The sequence below is a fragment of the Watersipora subatra genome, chromosome 10 (assembly GCF_963576615.1).
Source record: "Watersipora subatra chromosome 10, tzWatSuba1.1, whole genome shotgun sequence".
NCBI lineage: Eukaryota > Metazoa > Bryozoa > Gymnolaemata > Cheilostomatida > Watersiporidae > Watersipora > Watersipora subatra.
In genome coordinates, this window is record NC_088717.1 from 5,696,533 (window position 1) to 5,715,209 (window position 18,677).

Consider the following 18,677-nt stretch of genomic DNA (forward strand, 5'->3'; position numbering starts at 1 on the left):
CTATTGTGAGATTGTGTTAACAATGCTGTCCATAGGTTGAAATTTTGTACATACATAGCAAACCGATAAGTTATACATTCTGAGAAAATCTTTGAAAATTTGGCGTGAGTGACCCTTTAGATAAATTATGGATTTTTATTATATGTTTATTGTTTTTGTTTGTGATTTAAACTTGAAACTTATAGTGGTTCAACCTTTGGTGTAAATAATTACGGGTGAATAATTAATATTTTATTAATTAAATAATTAATAGAATATAGTCAAACCTCTACATACAAAGCTTTGAATAGCTCATCGTTTTCATCGTTTGTTGTTTAGTTAACAGTCTGCTTTTTGTGGATAAATAATTGTTGTGATTTGTTTGAGGTTTCCTATTCAAGTGCAGCGGTCACACTAATGCTATTTTAGTCTGCTCACGTAACCATCGCACCAAATACTTTGTAACCTGAATTCACTTTATGTCAGAGTTCTGTAAAATTCGTTTTATTTTATAACATCACAGTAAATTATACTTAGTCAAATGTAAACTAGAATATATATCGAAAACAAAGTAATTTGTTTTTATATACAAGCTTGGTAACTGTTAGAAATAAAAGTTTTTTTATAGTATTCCATAATTATATAATATTGATAATCTTGAGAATTAATTATTTCTATGCGTGGTAACTAAATAAAAACACTGAGAGCTTTTAAAGGCACCATAAAAGTTGCTGGTGTCGAGTGCCAATTGCTCGCTAGTCATCGTGTTTTATACTTGCTAGTCATGTGTATCTTATACTTGCTAGTCATGTGTATCTTATACTTGCTAGTTATGTTTCCCACTGCATTGCATCAAGAATATTACAGCATGGGTGTTCAAATCACAGCTCCGTATCTGTCAGCTCTCGTCTCAGTCTGTCATATCGATTGATTACAACAATCAATATTTTAGCCTATTGATCGTCCTCGGCACAGTGGCAGGAGTGATATTCACGTGAGTTTTCAGTCAAAGTAACTTTATATTTATTGATAAGCAACGTTCAGGAATATCTTACAACATTTGACAATGTTGATGAGGCATCCACTAATTTTATTTTCTGTAAAATGTCTTGAGTGGTTGCATTCTGATCAACAATAACAATGCACTGCTACCCTAGGACACTTATATTTCGCTAGTATTTAGTTTCGTGAGTAGCATACAGAGTAACATTTTGCTGCAACTTAATTTCGCAGCTCTGATGAGTGCGAAAATATAGTGATGTGAAAATAAATGCAGTGGAACAAAAATAATTAGATTTTTCAGGTTCAGTTCACCGATAAGAAAAAAAATTAAATTTGGGACTAGTTTGTAATTGTGAACCGCAGGTAGAATGGTGTGGGCGAGATCGATAATGCAATTTGATCGCTTGCTGCCATTTTTTCTTGGACTATCAATGAACAAAGCTATTTAATTTCGAGTTTTCGCTCGTTCGTTATGATAGTTTAGTTTCGCTCATAAAATTTTCGCGAGAGGATGACTCCGCGAAAACGCGAAAGTTAGATGAGGCGAATAATTAAGTGTCCTAGGGTACTTCGTATGTGCAACTGAGTAGCTTTATCGGCAGTAGTGTATTATTGGCAGGTTGTATAGGCAGGGATGTATTAGCAGTAGTGTATTGGCAGCAGTGTTCATGTAGGTGCGGGTATTGGGGTCTGACAATCAGGTATTAATGTTTTAGCCAGTCTAAGTGATTCAACGAAAAGCATCCAAAATAAACCAGATTAATTTTCAGACAAAAAAGTATAAAATACGAGATGTATTGACCACAACATTTATTGTAGAAATCTATTGTTTTATATGAATAGTAGTTTTGTTGTTAACCATTTATTCAAGCTCTGTTGTGTTTAGTACTGCTACATTACACGGCCCGTCACTAGGTTCTTTGGACTCATTCCTACTATTTAATTCTGTTCAATTACTGACCATATAGAGGTGTCGGTCAACTTCAACTTCATAATTAGACGTATGCTATAGGTTTGGCACAAATGCTGAAACATTTCCTGAAGACTTGAAGAAGCTAGAACCACACATGTTCTTTTTGGTACTACTTCCCCCGTAAGTATTCTAGGTTATTATATATTATAACCTGTATAGTGAACTTCTCATGTAACTCCTGGACTACATATATGTAGGTCAGGAGTTGCATGAAAAGTTCATTCATAAATCTTGTCTAGAAGTATCGGGATCAGGACTATTATCCCCGTCCCCTACATGGCCTGTCTGTCATGTTAACTATAGTCGGTATTATATAATGACAGTACCGACAGTCATATCCTGCCCCATTCTTTTCATCTTTTACTTTTGCACATTTAATAATTTGGACCTATGGAACTAGTTATTCATGTGAAACAAAAGTCATTGTTAGTGCATTTCTATGAGCTACTTTAGGGTGTATACAATGGGTGCTGACATGAAATAATGCAATAGGTATAAAGACGTGTGCTTTTTTCATCTAATTCCTGCCTTGATAGGCATATAGCACAGTTTTAAAATGCGTAAACCAGAGATAAATTGAATACTATAACCTCTAATATAATCAAGGTAATAGTAGACACTCGGCCAAGGTGTAGACAGAAGCTTAAACCATAACTGTCGCATACAAATTTTATCGTATTTTCTAGGTAAATCAGCCACGCTGATTCCGATTTTTTATTCAAATTAAAGCTTGGTCCACGTACCTTCAAAGTCATTTAGGCTTTTTTAAAGCGTTTCAATATCCGTTTTGAAAACAACACAATCGGCATTACAAGCTCCGCTCATAAATATGTGACGAAACCTAGCTTTTTCAGGAATGGAAGTTAGGAATGTTTAGTCCGATTTAGAATAATGAAGATGGGTGTCTTAAAACCCATTATTATCTAAATCCAGCCTGTAAAATAATCTCAGTCTTTTATGAACGTTATATAAACTATTTAAAATTGCTCGTAGCTTGTTACAGGATGTTTAAATAGGCTGAACGCCGAGAAAAATGAGCTCAAAAAGCGCGGTTTTATCACAAGCTAGCGTTGTTATCGCGCTTTTTTAAATATGCAATGTTAAATAGCTTATCTACCTTCCAGAAAAGTCTGAGATTATTTTAAGGCTGAATTTAGATATTAATAGATCTTAAAACACCCATCTCTATTATTCTAAATTGGTCTAAACATCCCTACGTAATTTCTGTTCCTAAAAAACTAGATTACGTCACGTATTTATGGGCGGAGCTTGTTGTGCCGATCGTGGTGTTTTCGAGACCGATATTAAAACGCTGTAAAAAAGCCTTCATTACTCTGAAAGTTAGTCAACTAGTCTTTATTTTGAGTACAAAATCGGAATCAGCGTGTCTGATTTACCTAGTAAATACGATAAAAGTTGTATGTTACAGTTATGGTTTAATCAAGTGACACTCCATTTTAGTGCAAATAAAATTTTAATAGAATGCCACACAGTCTAATTCTATTTAGCTCAAAGTATAGTTAGGTGGCCCATGATCAAGGTTTAAATAATATCTTACTTGGTTAGCATGTGCTCCAACGATAGATGGCATCTTGTCTAGCCTTCATCTGATACCAAGTTTAGGAATGTGGGCACATTCTAAAGATTAACAAGCTGTTGATATGCCCATGGGATACCATAAATGCTAATACAAAGAATATGATGAGTACAATGCAAAGTTAGAAATGAGAATGATTCAGTTAGATATGCTGTGGTGGGTTCTACTACAATAGTCCCTACATCTTTAAGATTAACTTGCTCAAAATTTTAGTAGATTGTACCCAAAGTTTTGTTATTTTTCTATCATTTACGATTGTTTTTGATGTTTGAGGTGATCAAATGACCAGGATATTGCAAGATTAAAATTGACAAAATTTGATCCCGGTTAAAGTTCTCCGATCAAATGAAAGTGTGATTATGACATCTATAGTTGCAAAGAGATCGACAGCTTAGAGACGCATAAAGCGGTAACTTGAACGGAATAGTCGTATTCAACTATAGCAATGATCGCAACTAGTGATCTCATTTCTCATGTATTTTGCTTCAGAGTGTTTTTAGCTGCGATTAAGTTTGAGCGATTTTAGTCTTGAAATATTCTGACAGTCAGATCACCTCAAACATCAAAAACAATTACAAATGATAGAAAAATAACGATACTTTAAGATCTATTGCGCAAGTTCATCTTTAAAAAGCAAACTGTTTAACAGAGCTTACATGGGGAGCTAACTTCCATCTTTAGGTTTAGCCTAGCGGTAGGACTATACAGTTATCATAGCTTTGCCTGCTATTTGTTGTGTAGGGTTAGTTTAAAATTTGAGTGGACTTTCGGAAGAAGAGCAACACTATAATCTATTAGATTTCTTCATGTTCAGCAGCTACTTACGAAGGGCCTATCAAGCCTTCTATTTATGGAAGGAACTATTTACTCGTTCAAACATTTACTCATTAGAAGAGGAATTGTGCTTGGCTGTCGGGATTGTCGGGTCTTGCCTAACCCTAGCAATAAACCAGATGGAATGCATGTTTGGCCCCGACAGTTAAAAGTCTAGCGAAATGAAGTCAAAAGAATCGGAGTCGACTGCATGATGTTTTTATAATAGTAGTTGTCAACCTTTTCTATATTGCTCTGTTGTGATTACTAGGGTTCCTGCAAGTCATTTTGTGTCACTATTATAACATTTAAAGAGTTGAAAATATCTTATTGAAGTATTTTTATTAGATATGTTTAGTTATTATGCCTTAAACCTAAAACTATAAACATATTTATCAGTCGATTATTATCTATGTACGCTTTGGGAAATCATTTCTAGCTAATCCATCGTTTTCTTTGACGTCATCACGCTGTTTGCACATGCGCTCGTCCATGAAAAAGCCGCCATCTTTGTAGAAAACGATCGTCATTCTCTTGATTAATAGTATTTTTCGGTGTTGTTTTGATACTAAAATAAAAAATTTGCAAACAAAAGCATTGTTTGCAATAACTAATTGCAGAAGCTTCGTGTTTTTAACGATAAAAGTGGTACATAAAGATGGCAGACAACGATGGAATGACGTCACGAAAAAACGAAGGATTGTAAGTGATGAGTGACAAGTTCTGAATTTACCATTCAACCAATAATAATCTAATAGAGGCAAACCCTTATTCAGTCTTTACTCCTACCAAAAAGCAAAGCGTTCTCTTTTATAAAGCGATAAATATTCTCTAAATGTCTTTGTGCGATTTGTAGCTGGTGTGGACTCCTCAGGCTAAGGTATTTGGTATTGTTACAGAATAGTCTTGGAGGCTTCCTACAGTTTACGAGACAGAGTCTTTCTTGACAATCTGGGCACCATCCTAGTCTTTGCAGTCATTGTGAGCATTCTCCTTATTTTATGAAATCAGTTTAAAGATATGGCTTACATAAGATTTAATGAATGTCATGGAAAGCACTTCCTAAAAAATTCATTTTAAACAAATGTATTTGATAACGTGTGAGCTTTGCTTCAGAATTAGTAAGCTTGAATGGTATGGAGTAGATTACAGTAACACGATGTCATAATAATAATAATAATAATGGCTCTGTGTAAGAGTTGATAACTCCACATACCTGAGACTTCATTAATCCTGGTTTGTTGTTTCTTTCAGGTTAGCATTAAAGTTGGTCTATCAGTTTTTATAGGGCACGATCTTCAAAAATAAGGAAATAAAATGTGATATTAAAATGATTATATAAGAAGGTCCTATTGCTAAAATTACCTGTATGTGTGATGCATCAATTTCTTTGTTTGTTTCAGGGCACTATTGTCAGCTTTGCTATTATTGGTAAGTAATCTCTTGATCACAACAGATAGCTAAATTTGATCAAAGATAGTAGCTTAAGATAGTTATGTAGATAAATAAGTAAGCTCAAAGATAATTCAACTCTGATTGCGTACTTACGGCTACGATCGCTGTTCACTACTTTTTATGTTTCATTTACATATCTATTCACTGCTGTGCATTAGTTTTATGTCACAATCGCTGATCCATTTTCTACACAACAGTTCTTTTGCATCAAAAGGAATAAGAATATTAATTTGGTAATCATTTTTATGAAGTCAAAAATGTTTACACGGAGCTTGACCTTTTCTAATTTGCGTTCAATGCTTTATTATTACAAAAAGCTTGTGTTAGTAATCAGTAAATTACACAAATGTTTTGGTTATACTATAGCTATTGCGTTATTATTGTTTATCTATGAATGGGACATTCATCTAGACTTAGATTTTTGGTTCAGGTTGCTTTTTGTGCTAGTTTTTCTTGATAGTAGGCCTTCTTTGCAGGTCCCATTCTCTATCTTCTCTCTACTGCTGGAGCACTGCCTTCAGGGCACCAAATATCATTTTTACAGTGTATGCTTTTCGCTTCTATCATTGTGGCTGTTGACCCAGTCGCGGTAAGTTTATGGATTTGTTTGTTGAATGTGAGAATGTTTGTGAGTTCTCAACACTAGGAATGAACATATCATGTGATATTGCAATGGAGGTGAGGCTATTCTAGGGTGAACGGTCACAGAGCTCTGAGAGATGTTTAGTAGAGGTCATTGAAGTATTAACTCGAGTATTAAAGGTTGACTTGCAACAAAATTCACATTACAGTTATTTGGTATCAAAAGATTCACCATGTCTTACTCTGTTGTGTTGTAGGTGCAAAATATGTGAAAATGTGATTACGACCTCTTAAAAGCTAAAAAGCGAACAGTTAATCACAGCTGCACGAGACCGTCGTAGTTTGGATTCTCTTTCCAAAATGGCTCAAATGGGACATAGTTATTACAAGATGGTTTCTGTTTGCACTTTCATGCAACCTCATTCGCCGAAATATTTTCACAAATATACTTCACGCATTCAATAAAACCATGTCTATTGTTCTTACGCGTCTGTTTTATCGTCATTATAATGCTGTCACTTTTAGTACTGATATCTTATAACTTACTGTAAAAATTCATTTAATTCTTAACCTTACCTCGAAGGAGTACATATCATTGTCTGATAATCATGGCGAGCCTGTTGGTCACCTGTGATAATCGAAAATTGCTGCAAAAATTATTTGCGAAGTATTGGGTCACTTGATCAGATTACGACTTGACGATTAGACCAAGCTGAAACAAAACTGTAAAGTAGCGAGCATCTATATTTGATACGGGGTCTTCGGTAAAACCAGAAGTGTTTGTCATAAACTAGTGCTACGATAAGTTTTATATTGAGCTTTTTATTGGCCTTTCAATTCACGTGAGAACATCACGTGACAAGACAATAACCAAATGTAATGACTACGTCAGAGAAATAAAAAGATTCCAATCTACGGCGGCTTTTCGTTTTTGAGCTTTTAAGAGCTTGTTATCACATTTCCACATATTTGGCACCTACAACACAACAGAGTAAGACATGGTAAATCTTTTGATACCAAATAACTGTAATGTGAATTTTGTTGCAAGTCAACCTTTAAGCAAAATATTTGTTAATGATCAAATTTGCGCAACTTTAAAATCTAGACACGATGTTTGCGACTTTGTTTTCATTCTGTTAGCTAAAACCTCTATTATACTATACTCTTTAGTTTCTGTCTACAGTACAACCTCTATTACCTATACTCTACTCTGGTTTCTGCCTATTGTATAACCTCTATTATGCTCTACTGTTTAGTTTTTGTCTACAGTAGGCTACAACCTGTATTTTACTCTACTCTTTAGTTTCTGTCTACAGTACAACCTCTATTACACTCTGCTCTTTAGTTTCTGCCTACAGTACAACCTCCATTATACTCTGCTCTTTAGTTTCTGCCTACAGTATAACCTCTATTAAGCTCTACTCTTTAGTTTCTGTCTACAGTACAACCTCTATCACACTCTGCTCTTTAGTTTCTGCCTACAGTATAACCTCCATTATACTCTACTCTTTAGTTTCTGCCTACATTACAACCTCTATAATTATACTCTACGCTTTAGCTTCTGTCTACAGTATAACCTCTATTATACTCTGCTCTTTGGTTTCTGCTTACAGGATAACCTCTATTATGTTCTACTGTTTAGTTTCTGCCTACAGTACAACCTCTATTACACTCTACTATTTGGTTTCTGCCTACAGTATAACCTCTATTATGCACTACTGTTTAGTTTCTGTCTATGGTTAGCTTTTGCCTACAGCAAAACATATATTATATGCTTTTTTTAGTTTTTATCTACAGCACGACCTTGACTTACTATCATTTTAAGATACAATTTTTTTTAGCATAAGAGGTAAAATTTTAGCAAACAGTTTTCTTGGCATCTAGAAGAATTTCCAGCATGCGACATCCGAAGTGGCTCAAAACAAATCAGTTTGGAAATCAATGCATATCTATGCAGTTTTCCTTTAGATATGTAGTTTGGTTTGTACAACTATATTAAACTGTACTTCTTAGCATTCTTTGATAGTTTTAAAATAGGGAATCGTAAAAAAACTAGTGAATGTAGTTGTGAATAAAAAAGGTAATGATTTTTCTAGAATGAAAACATAAGCAAACGAACATATTTGGGTCTATTCTTTAGTGCGGTGTATGAATACAATAAACATAAAGAAACTAGGTGTGACAATTAACGATCAAGAATAAAACACAAAAAATATCAAATACATAGACCAAAAATACAACTAAATTTTATTAGTTTAAAGTTTATGTAGGCCCGAGTTAGACTAGCTGCGTATCTTTATTATAATCATCTTTGTCAATACAATATTTGTTTACCATATCACCAAGGCTGCGCCTCAATTTGCTTGTCTTCTACGAGGCTACAAGACAATAACTGTTTTGGTAGCTATTACTTTATTTATTTATTTGGTTTCTTACACTCTCGTTAATTCTGCATATAGTATTATATAATGTATTTGTTTCAATGTTATATGTAATTCCTTGAAGTTTATATCATTAAGTTTATGGACATGAAATGATTTAAGAAAACCAAACTATTCTTGCAATAATATTTATTTTGCATATGGTGCCTTTGATATAGTAAGCAAATGTTGAAAAGATTTCACATCATTTGAATGTACATGCATGCAAGCTTTCTGAGTGTGCAGAAGTTGAGAGGAAGCCGTGTTCTTAATAACCCCATTTTATTTGAATTCCATGAAATATGTTGGTTTGTTTGTTGGATGTAGGTTCTGGCAATCTTCCAAGAAGTTGGTGTAAACAGTGTATTGTACTTCATAGTGTTTGGAGAGTCACTGCTGAATGGTAAGATAGATATTCTTGCTTGTTCAATTCATTTCCTGTTTTGTATTTTCCTTTTCCTTCAACCATTATTTTTATAAGCTGTTACAGCAAATATAATAGACAATATTGCTGATTTTAGACAGTGTACAAAAAGCTTTTTATCATGAACATTTCAATTTCGCCTTTCAAATATGAGAGTTGTCTCCTCTTTTTATTATAAAGTTTTTTAAATAGTGACATAAAATTATGATCTTGCAGAGAAAAGAATGTAGTACATTGCATTCGGTGTATATGCAACAAGTTTTTATTTGCATAATCTTAAAAATAAAAATGGGAAAAAATTTTTTGTTGATCAGAGGGGATGATTTGTCTTTTGTTTATAAGCTAACAATAATCTCAGGTAGGTGATGGGTATTGTTTTTTATAAAGGTATTTTATTTTAGAAACCAAAGCACTGAGATATCGCAGTTTTCAGTGTGGTTCTAGTTTTTTTATTATAAATTTTACGATTATATCGAACACCTTTTGTGATTTTATCAGAGTAAAACACAAGTTTGACTTTCATTCACAGCAAAGAATCCAGTAAAATTGCTGCAATATCAAATTATTTCTTTAACATGGAAGTCAAGTTTTTATGAAGAGAATGCATGTTTCTGTCTCTGAGGCTAGCTTCAGTCAGAGAGTTATGTGATTTTTAGCCAGAGTTCCTCAGTTGATCACAAACGTTCGTGATGTCATTTGAGATAAAGCCTTAGCAGGCCTAAAATATGGCAAAAACAGGTCAAAATCTGTAAGGAACGCAGAAAGTCACAATTTCCATTGACTACATGTATTTGGCAAACACAAACAGCAAAATTATTACCAACTTTTGATTACATAATAAATTTTATAAGTTCTTCATTTTGTTTCTGAATCATAAATATTAATTACAACTTCAATAAGTAAATTTTAGGCATGTAGTTATGTTAAATACTGTATTTTATATGTATATATTATAATAAATACTATATTACTAATATAATAATCATAATAAATATTATATTATAATAAATACTGTATTATATACTGTAATTCTTAGTAAATTTGCCCAATATTTACATGTACCTTTTATTGCTTCTACATACATGTACATTCGAGTGTACAATTAGAATGTACAATGTACACTTCTACATACATTAGGGCTGCATATGTGTGTACACAATTCTCTAACTTCTTGGCTAAGAAATATAAATCAACATTTTAACACTTTTATATATTAAAATTCCAAAGTCCTAACCTGTTTAAAAATTAACCTGTTAACTTTCCGCAGATGCTGTGACTGTTGTTCTTTACCATACTATTGAGGGAATGAACTGCTACAACGAGGAGTACGAGGAGATTACGCCGACCCTGTATGTCATCGCGTTTTTTAAGTTTTTCACTTCAAGCCTCGGAGGCATCAGCATCGGTATAGTATTTGGTACAATAACAGCTCTGCTCACTAAACATACCGTAGAGACAAGAGGTAAGTGTTTCTTTATGCCCTTGTTACTCTGGCAAATTGAGCTTACACAAAATCTTAGTGGATTTTATCAGAAAGTTTCAGGATTCTATCATTTGCGATTGTTTTTCATGTTCGAGGTGATCTGACTGCCAGGATGTTTCAAGATTAAAATCTACAAAACAGGATAACAGTTAAAGCGCTCAGATCAAGCAAAAGTGCGATTCTGACGTCTATAGTTGTAAAGAGACCGACAGAATAGAGACGCATAACATTGCAACTTGGCAATAACTGATATCAACTATAGCAATGATAGCAACTAGTGACGCTGTTTCAAGTATCTTTTTAGAGCATTTTAACTGCGATCGAATTAGTCGATTTTAATCTTGACACATCTTGGCAGTCAGACTACTTCAACATTAAAATCAACCGCAAATGATAGACAAACACTGATACTTTCTCCTAAAATCTACTGAAATTTTGTGTAGGTTCATCTTTAAATTGAAATCTTTAAAGTTTGAATTTTTATCTGTAGTTAATCCCTCCTACTTTGTAGTTAATCCCTCCTACTTTGTAGTTAATCCCTCCTACTTTGTAGTTAATCCCTCCTACTTTGGGATTTCAACTATCGTAGCTTCTCTGTCTCAGTTTTCACAACCACTTAAGTTTCTTCATTTTCAGTTATTAATGATAACCTATGTTTAAAAGTCATAGTTATTTTGTTTATATTAATAAATTAAAGATTTAGTACAACATACAACGTCACAGTATATTTTGGTCACTAAGCGACTCCGGAACATTCTCTCTACCAGAGGTGACCTTCATTTGAAAACATATTAGCAATACACAGTCAGTGTTATCATCATGGCCTGAATGAATGCATAGCACATAGTTTATTGATATTAAAATCAATAAAAATATCTCTTACAAGGGTTGCATGAGATCACTTTTTAACTATTGAATGGGATTTGACCATCCCTTCGCCTTGAACTACAGAGAATCAACAATAAGTGCCTTTCATCATTTTACTATCTTGACTCTGATTGGCTCAAGGGTATTTAGCAATGACTACCTCTTTGACTCTATTGACTGTATCATACACGTACAACATACTATACAAGTAGAGGAATGCGTGTAGAAGGACATGTACTTGTACTTATATCTATAGTACAACATACTATACAAGTAGAGGTATGCGTGTAGAAGGACACGTACTTGTACTTATGTCTATAGTATTTGTGAAAGTTTAGAAACGAGTTTTAAATTCTTTGAAGCGTTAAAATTATGGCTCATATTTCAAAAAACCTAGTTTCTTTTTTGATAAAATCTAGTTTTCATTTTTTTAAAACTTACTTTCTATTTTGTAAAATTTTTTTGTTTATATTGTTAAAAAATCTAGTTTCTATTCAGCAGAAATTCTCAATTTGTGGGTGAGTCAATAACTGGGGGGTGAGTCAATAACCCCCACAAAGTAGGAAGGATTACTGCGGTCACTAAATTTTAGAGCATTTGAAAGGTCAGCCTACTTGCTAACTGATAAACGTACAAGCATGTTTGACTACCACTTGAAGAGCATCTATGATAGCCTGTTATCTGATGATGTATGCTTACTCCAGTTTGTTATTGTTTACAAAAAGCTAGACTGAGTTCCTGAATGCTTAAATCAATCTTATTTCCTTTCTGCCTCTATTAAAAAGTAGAGATCAGGTAATAACAGCAGCAAAGAATGGTAAATCATATCCATGCCTTGCAGAGATATCGTAATTTCAATTGCGCAATAGTTATGTTTATTATAAAATGTTTATTGCACTCATTAGAAGTGGAATATTATTAGCAATAACCAAAATAGATGTGAGTGACTGGTCCCTTATCTATCTTTACACTGATTTAGCTTTATTAAATAGCATAGGAGAGAAATTTATTCATCAGTTTCACGCTATTTTTTTGTATGTTAGGTTGGCAGACTGCCAATTTATGGGTTACTCTCCGTAAACAATAACATTCAGGGCTGTGCAAATGTTACGAGATATCTGATTGAGATGTTAGATATTGTTCAAGTTATGCATGTTATATTGTTGCACGATGACTGGTACTTCATACTAGATCATTATATGTAAAAGACTCTGCTACATACATGTAGGTGTTGGCAGGCCGCTTCGCATAAATGTGGAAAAATAACACTTCAAACAGAAACACTTTATTCTCTCAGGCTACGTAGTGCATTTATATCTAAGCTAGGAAGTAATTTGATTGGTTAGTTATTGTTGCAAAATTGTTGTGTTTGAGATACAAGACACTTTGAATTATTTTTACCGCTTAAAGTTTTTTCGGGCACGAAACGATTTTAATACTAAGGAATTTTAATAAAGATCATTTTCTTATGGAACTCTGTTAAGACAGTTGCACTCACGCCGAGTCGTTGTGAGATATACTTGGTAATTGTTTAAGGTTCAAGGAACAGGTTATAGATTTGTGTGACCAGACTCTGAATGTCCATAACAGTCTTTACTATAATAAGAGTCGTGTCTGTCCAAAGCTACGCTTAGAGGTTAGGAAAAGAGATTGTATCATATGGGATTCGAACCCACAACATTTAGCTTGGTAGACCGAAACTCTCCCACCTGCACCCATCAATCAATATGCTACATTTTGGAATAATTATACAGATAATAACTACGCATGACGATCTCTCACAGCGCACCATACCACCCTGTACTAGTAATAGCTATAGACATTGACTTTGATAAGTTTTTGGTTGCTTCCATCTACATGTAGGTAGATTAATATTGTGTTTATTGACTTCAGCTGAGTCTGTCACAATACAAATATATAGAACATACTCCTTATTGCGTCCAGGTATAAGTTTGTCTAACAAAGGAACAACTAACTGTACAGGCTTGTCGCAAACAAGTGTTGCGTACAGAAATAAGGTTATACAAAAACTAGAGTTAAGATGGGATTAGAGTTGTCATAAAACAATAGAGTTATAGAAATAGAGATGTTTTAAGAATAGACCTCTTAAATGAATAGAGTTAACATAAGACAGCGGCATCATGCCATCTAGTTAGACGAGTAAGGCTGTTACTGGACAAGGTTTTTAGCAACATACCCTAATTGTGTAATACCCTTGGAGTTGTCATGCCTATGAATTTGCTCTTTGTATACGCTAACTACTATCATTATAGTGGTGGAGCCTCTAGTGATGTTCTCACTTTCATACCTGTCCTACATCACCTCAGAGCTATTCGGTTTCTCTGGTATCATCGGGTAAGTAATCTTGAATGCAAACCTTCCATAATTGCGTGAATTAATGTTTAATCAAGTACTGTACATGCACTTAAGATTCTATTGAATTAAAATGTCATGAGCAATAAAAAAAATTTTAATTTATATTATATGCATAGTAGCAAAAAAATAAAATCTCAACTTACTTGTTTATTCTTTGTTATTGCTATATCAGACACAAAAACTTGCTTTAAACATTATTCTCTGTTATATCGTTCAAGTCTCTGTAACAGAAATATAATCTATTCAACTACTAGACATTGGCAACTCTAGCAGGTCGTTTTTGTATTTCACTGAATCAGTTTGTTATTAGCAGGTGCTGTGATGTAGCGTAAACTATCACAGGCAGTTTTAGAATAGATTTGAGGTCTTGTTGGTGGTGTAAAAGATCCACCGCGGATCTTTACTGCTCCACTTAGACCCAGCCACTCTGTTTGAGTATAAATGATATATTTATGAATAAATATATCATTTATAAATACATAATCCAGTCAAGAATTTGAGAATACAATCAACTGCTCTGCTTGCTTGGGAAGCTCCGCCTTCTTCCTTCAGGGGCCGACTGGTTTTCTCAGTGCCGGCCTGGGTAGCCGGACCGTCCTCTCAGTGTCATGCAGTAGCCGGCCATGTTCTCACTCAGGCCGGTCCCTCTTTCACTCGGCTTGGGCCGTGTCTTTAGGCCTGGCTAGGCCAAGCCGTTTTCATGCCAGCCGGTTGGCTAGGTCTTTAGCCTAGTTAGGGGTTGGCTGGTGTCTTTTACAATGGTAACCTTTCCTTGATCCCCTTTTTATAAATCTCTTGATAAACGCCTGAAGATTATGAGTAAGATTTAGCCAATATTTCTCTAGACATTCAAAGAACGCTCTAAAGGTTTCTCAAAAATGACAAGTTTTTATTCGAAAGCATTAAAAATGAGAGTTAAACTATAAAAATAACAAAAAAATGAATGGAAATAATTAGAATAATGTCTGATGTAAGTTAGAGTAGGTCGCTGAATTGTGACTATAAACCTATTCAAATACTATATACTGTACTTTTATGTAAAATTGCATTTGAAGCATGCAAAAGCACGTGGAATTTTTGATGTAGCGTTTCTGGTATTGATCCGGTGCGGATTGCACTCATATACGAGTATAATATATATATATAGGTACTTAATTCAAAGGGTTAAATGGTAATCAGTGTTTTGTTAGTAAACAACCAGTGTGGTTAGTGAAGTGTATGCGTTGCTTGTAGTGATTAATTATTCTGTAGTCTAGAGTCAAATGTGTTCAGGAACTGTAGGTAAACAGTGTAATGTGCTGACAGCTTGTGTGTATACAGAACATACCTGTCTTTTATTTCAGACTGACGGTATGTGGTCTTCTGCAGGCCCAATATGCATTCCATAACATCTCACACAAGTCTTACGTTACAGTCAAGTATTTCACTAAGATGGCTAGGTGAGTTGTCTCCTCTCTACAAGCCTCGCTATCATACAATATAAATAATAAAAAGTGCAATTGTTTGTTTTATTTGGGATTAAAGACAATAGCATGCATCCTTAACTCTTCTGTACCAATGTCAAGGCTATTCAGTTATGCACGGCTGAAGTATTATACAGAGTGCATAGCGTATAATACTACTAATACCATCTCTGCCTCCTTGCTGACAGCTTTGAGAGTTAGAGACCTTATGTCACACTAGCGGATTTGTGGATACACTAACAAAGAAGTTCATTCCCAAAAGAAAGGATTCTCTTTTTATGAAATAGATTGTATTGTTCCATATTGGAGTTGTCTTTTCTTGCAGTGGCGCATCAGACTGTGTGATATTCCTATACCTCGGCATTAACTTAGTCAGGATAGACCATCAGTTCCATGCTGGATTCATTGCAGTTACAATCCTCCTTACTCTTATCTCCCGCTTCATTGGTAAGCTCATCTATTGCTGTCGTAAATAGGGTCTAGATGGTTGCTGAGAGACAGCTGCGCAAGATGGCCGCTCCTATTTGTATGGGTCTGAGTAAAGTTATAAATTGTTCAATTAGCAAAATATAAGTTAACATGAGTGCAAAATGCAAACGAACACCACCACATCCACCAAGGCAGCTTTTCATCAATGTAGCCGCCTTCACAATAGTTACCGTTGTAGGATTTTTTTGAAACACGGATTTTACCTTCTCATAATATTTACCCCATTAGAAATCTTCAGCCATTATTATTAGTTGTACAGCTTTTCTCTTTCATTAATAAACGAATTAAATTCTTGGTTTAATGTCGGACGTGAGCGGGTCTTGACACACCTTTTCTCCTGTTTGGAACTCTCAATCCAATAAATTTTATTAATTGTTGGAATTCCACCACTTTCTGAAATATTCTTCTATCATCTTGTGAAAAAATTCAGGAAAGTTTGTTACCTTTTTAGCTTATGGGGAGTTGCCTACACTTTGTCACCAAAATATTGTCTGAAGATTTTGTACACTTCATAAATTTGCTCACTCGTAAAACCTTCGGTTCATTTTCTTAGCTATTATTTTGTTTTTAGCCAACTCTGTGCTATTACAGAACTACATCCTTCTGATATTGATATAGTTTCCATGTGTTTTAGGAAAATTTTGAATTCTTTTGGTGATATAAAAGTATTTGTGCACTCGGTTTGGCTGTGGCCTTCATCAATTTCTCAACATTTACATATCGATCTCAGGTGTATAGCAAGCGGTCTAATCTCATGTCAACTAATTTGACTGCTTCTATTATATATAAATCTCAATGTTTGTCCATCTGTCGTCTGTGATTCTGTCCGTCTAGCTATAGCTATTAAAATCTTGGGATGAAAAGTTTGCTTCATGCTGGATTTGAACTCACAAAGATTATTACTGCAAGTTTCTAACTACCATCTTACCACTAGGCTACGCAGTTTTTACAGTTCATCTATTATCATATACTGTATACCCTTCTCCAGGTTGCATTTGCCCAATGACGTATTAATGGATATATTGCGCTCACGTGTGACGATGCCCCTGCTATAAATTATTTTTTGCTTAACTTTATGAAACACTGTACTGTTTCGTTATTAAGGCGAATTTGTTCTCTGCCATATGATATCAACAAAATCTTTTCTCGAAATTACAATTGGGCAGTCAGTGTAATGATTATTGACGAAATTGAAAATGTTCTACTCGGTGAAATCCTTTCCACAACACACGAAATAGATGTTCAGCGTTAATCGGTTTGAGTTATGGTGAATACGAAAACAGATACATGCGGTTGATAAAATTTTAACCGATGACAAATTTGAAGTTTAGGTTCATAAAATACATACTAAACCTTAGCTTTAAGCATGTTTAGTAAGCTAAATCCATATAAGTGAATTTCAACTTTTATGTTATACGTCTGCCTTGAAAGTACGAACCATACTGCACGTAGTACATTATGTATATAGTGGTATAGAGACCTTTTTACTCACACACTTCTATGCACTAGTTGTTATTATTAATTCAACTAAATCATGATTTTTATTTGATTTTCTCAATTTGTATTAATTGTATCATTACCAAATTACCTGTTTTACTATAATTACAATGAAAGTGTTTTCATCATAGCATTGTAGTTTACATACATATTTATTTGTTCTCCTAATATATTTCATCTGCTCAAAAGACTTTTTCCAACTACACTACATTTCCCTTGATTCTGATTATAACACATTAATTTATTGGGAGTTCTTGGCACTTACCTTGCATTTCACGATTACTAAATACGAACAAAATATATTTCTTTTGTTTATTTATGGCTTACACGTTATTTCTTTCAATTAAAATTAGATATGCAATCAGTTATATTTAAAACATCTTTGTTTGTCTTAATAATTCCTATTTTTCATTTAACGTTTTTCTCTAATACCGATATAGTATATTAACATTCGCAATTTCCTTTCCTCAACAGATGAGAATTGAGTTCGTTACATACGCGTTTCACGAAAGTTCATTACAGTGCTCGCTTTGCGTATTAGCTTACACATCTTTCCTTCGAATCCAACGACTTTCTGATTCGTGATTGATTTCACTTTATAGAACAAACATAGTTACATCACTACCTTACTGTACTATCATGTAAGATTATAAGTATCAGCTATTCCTCCCTCTCTTATATTCAAAAAATAATTATTACATTTATAAAGTTTTTATAAATTTAGAAGTTTATAATATGAGTTTGTAAAGTTCGTTTTGTTATTATTATTGCAGAGTTGCTTTTTTAAACATAATTTGAATATAGTGTTTCAAGTTCAAACATAGTTTATTTTCCCAACACTGTTATTATCACTTAATTGGTTTCCAATCTTTCTTTATTATTAATATTAGTTTATCATATAACCATTTTTTTCAGACATTGTTTTAATAAATTTCAATTACAAAATACTTCCATATTTAGTTAGTTTTTATTGTGGATTTATCTTTTAGATATATATATGCTGAAAAGTTACTAGTGCTTTCAAAGAGAAAAACCTGCAATTCACCTCTTGGATGGTGTGGCTTTATATAAAAGTTGAAATACCAAGTGTTGTATGCATTCAAAAGTGGTCTGTGCAAAAACATTTTTTTACCCGAGCAACGCTGGGTATTCAGTAGTCTACTATAAAAGTTTCATCGCTTCTATTTCACCGTTTGTTTTCTTTTTTAGACGAATATGTAAGAAGTGAGCTTGATAACTTGTGGCACAAAATGGCTT

At 33.9% G+C, this 18,677-nt stretch overlaps 1 protein-coding gene across 1 annotated transcript in view; it reads left to right on the top strand.

Annotated features, from left to right (window-relative positions):
- Positions 1-18,677, top strand: part of LOC137406400 (Na(+)/H(+) exchanger beta-like) — a 58,194-nt gene that overhangs the window by 18,879 nt on the left and 20,638 nt on the right. Inside the window, exons 5-14 of the mRNA XM_068092971.1 lie at positions 932-973; positions 1,994-2,074; positions 5,264-5,345; positions 5,768-5,795; positions 6,296-6,408; positions 9,149-9,224; positions 10,513-10,707; positions 13,869-13,950; positions 15,315-15,410; positions 15,760-15,881. Coding sequence (XP_067949072.1) covers positions 932-973; positions 1,994-2,074; positions 5,264-5,345; positions 5,768-5,795; positions 6,296-6,408; positions 9,149-9,224; positions 10,513-10,707; positions 13,869-13,950; positions 15,315-15,410; positions 15,760-15,881 — 917 coding nt within the window. The remainder of the gene's footprint in view (positions 1-931; positions 974-1,993; positions 2,075-5,263; positions 5,346-5,767; positions 5,796-6,295; positions 6,409-9,148; positions 9,225-10,512; positions 10,708-13,868; positions 13,951-15,314; positions 15,411-15,759; positions 15,882-18,677) is intronic.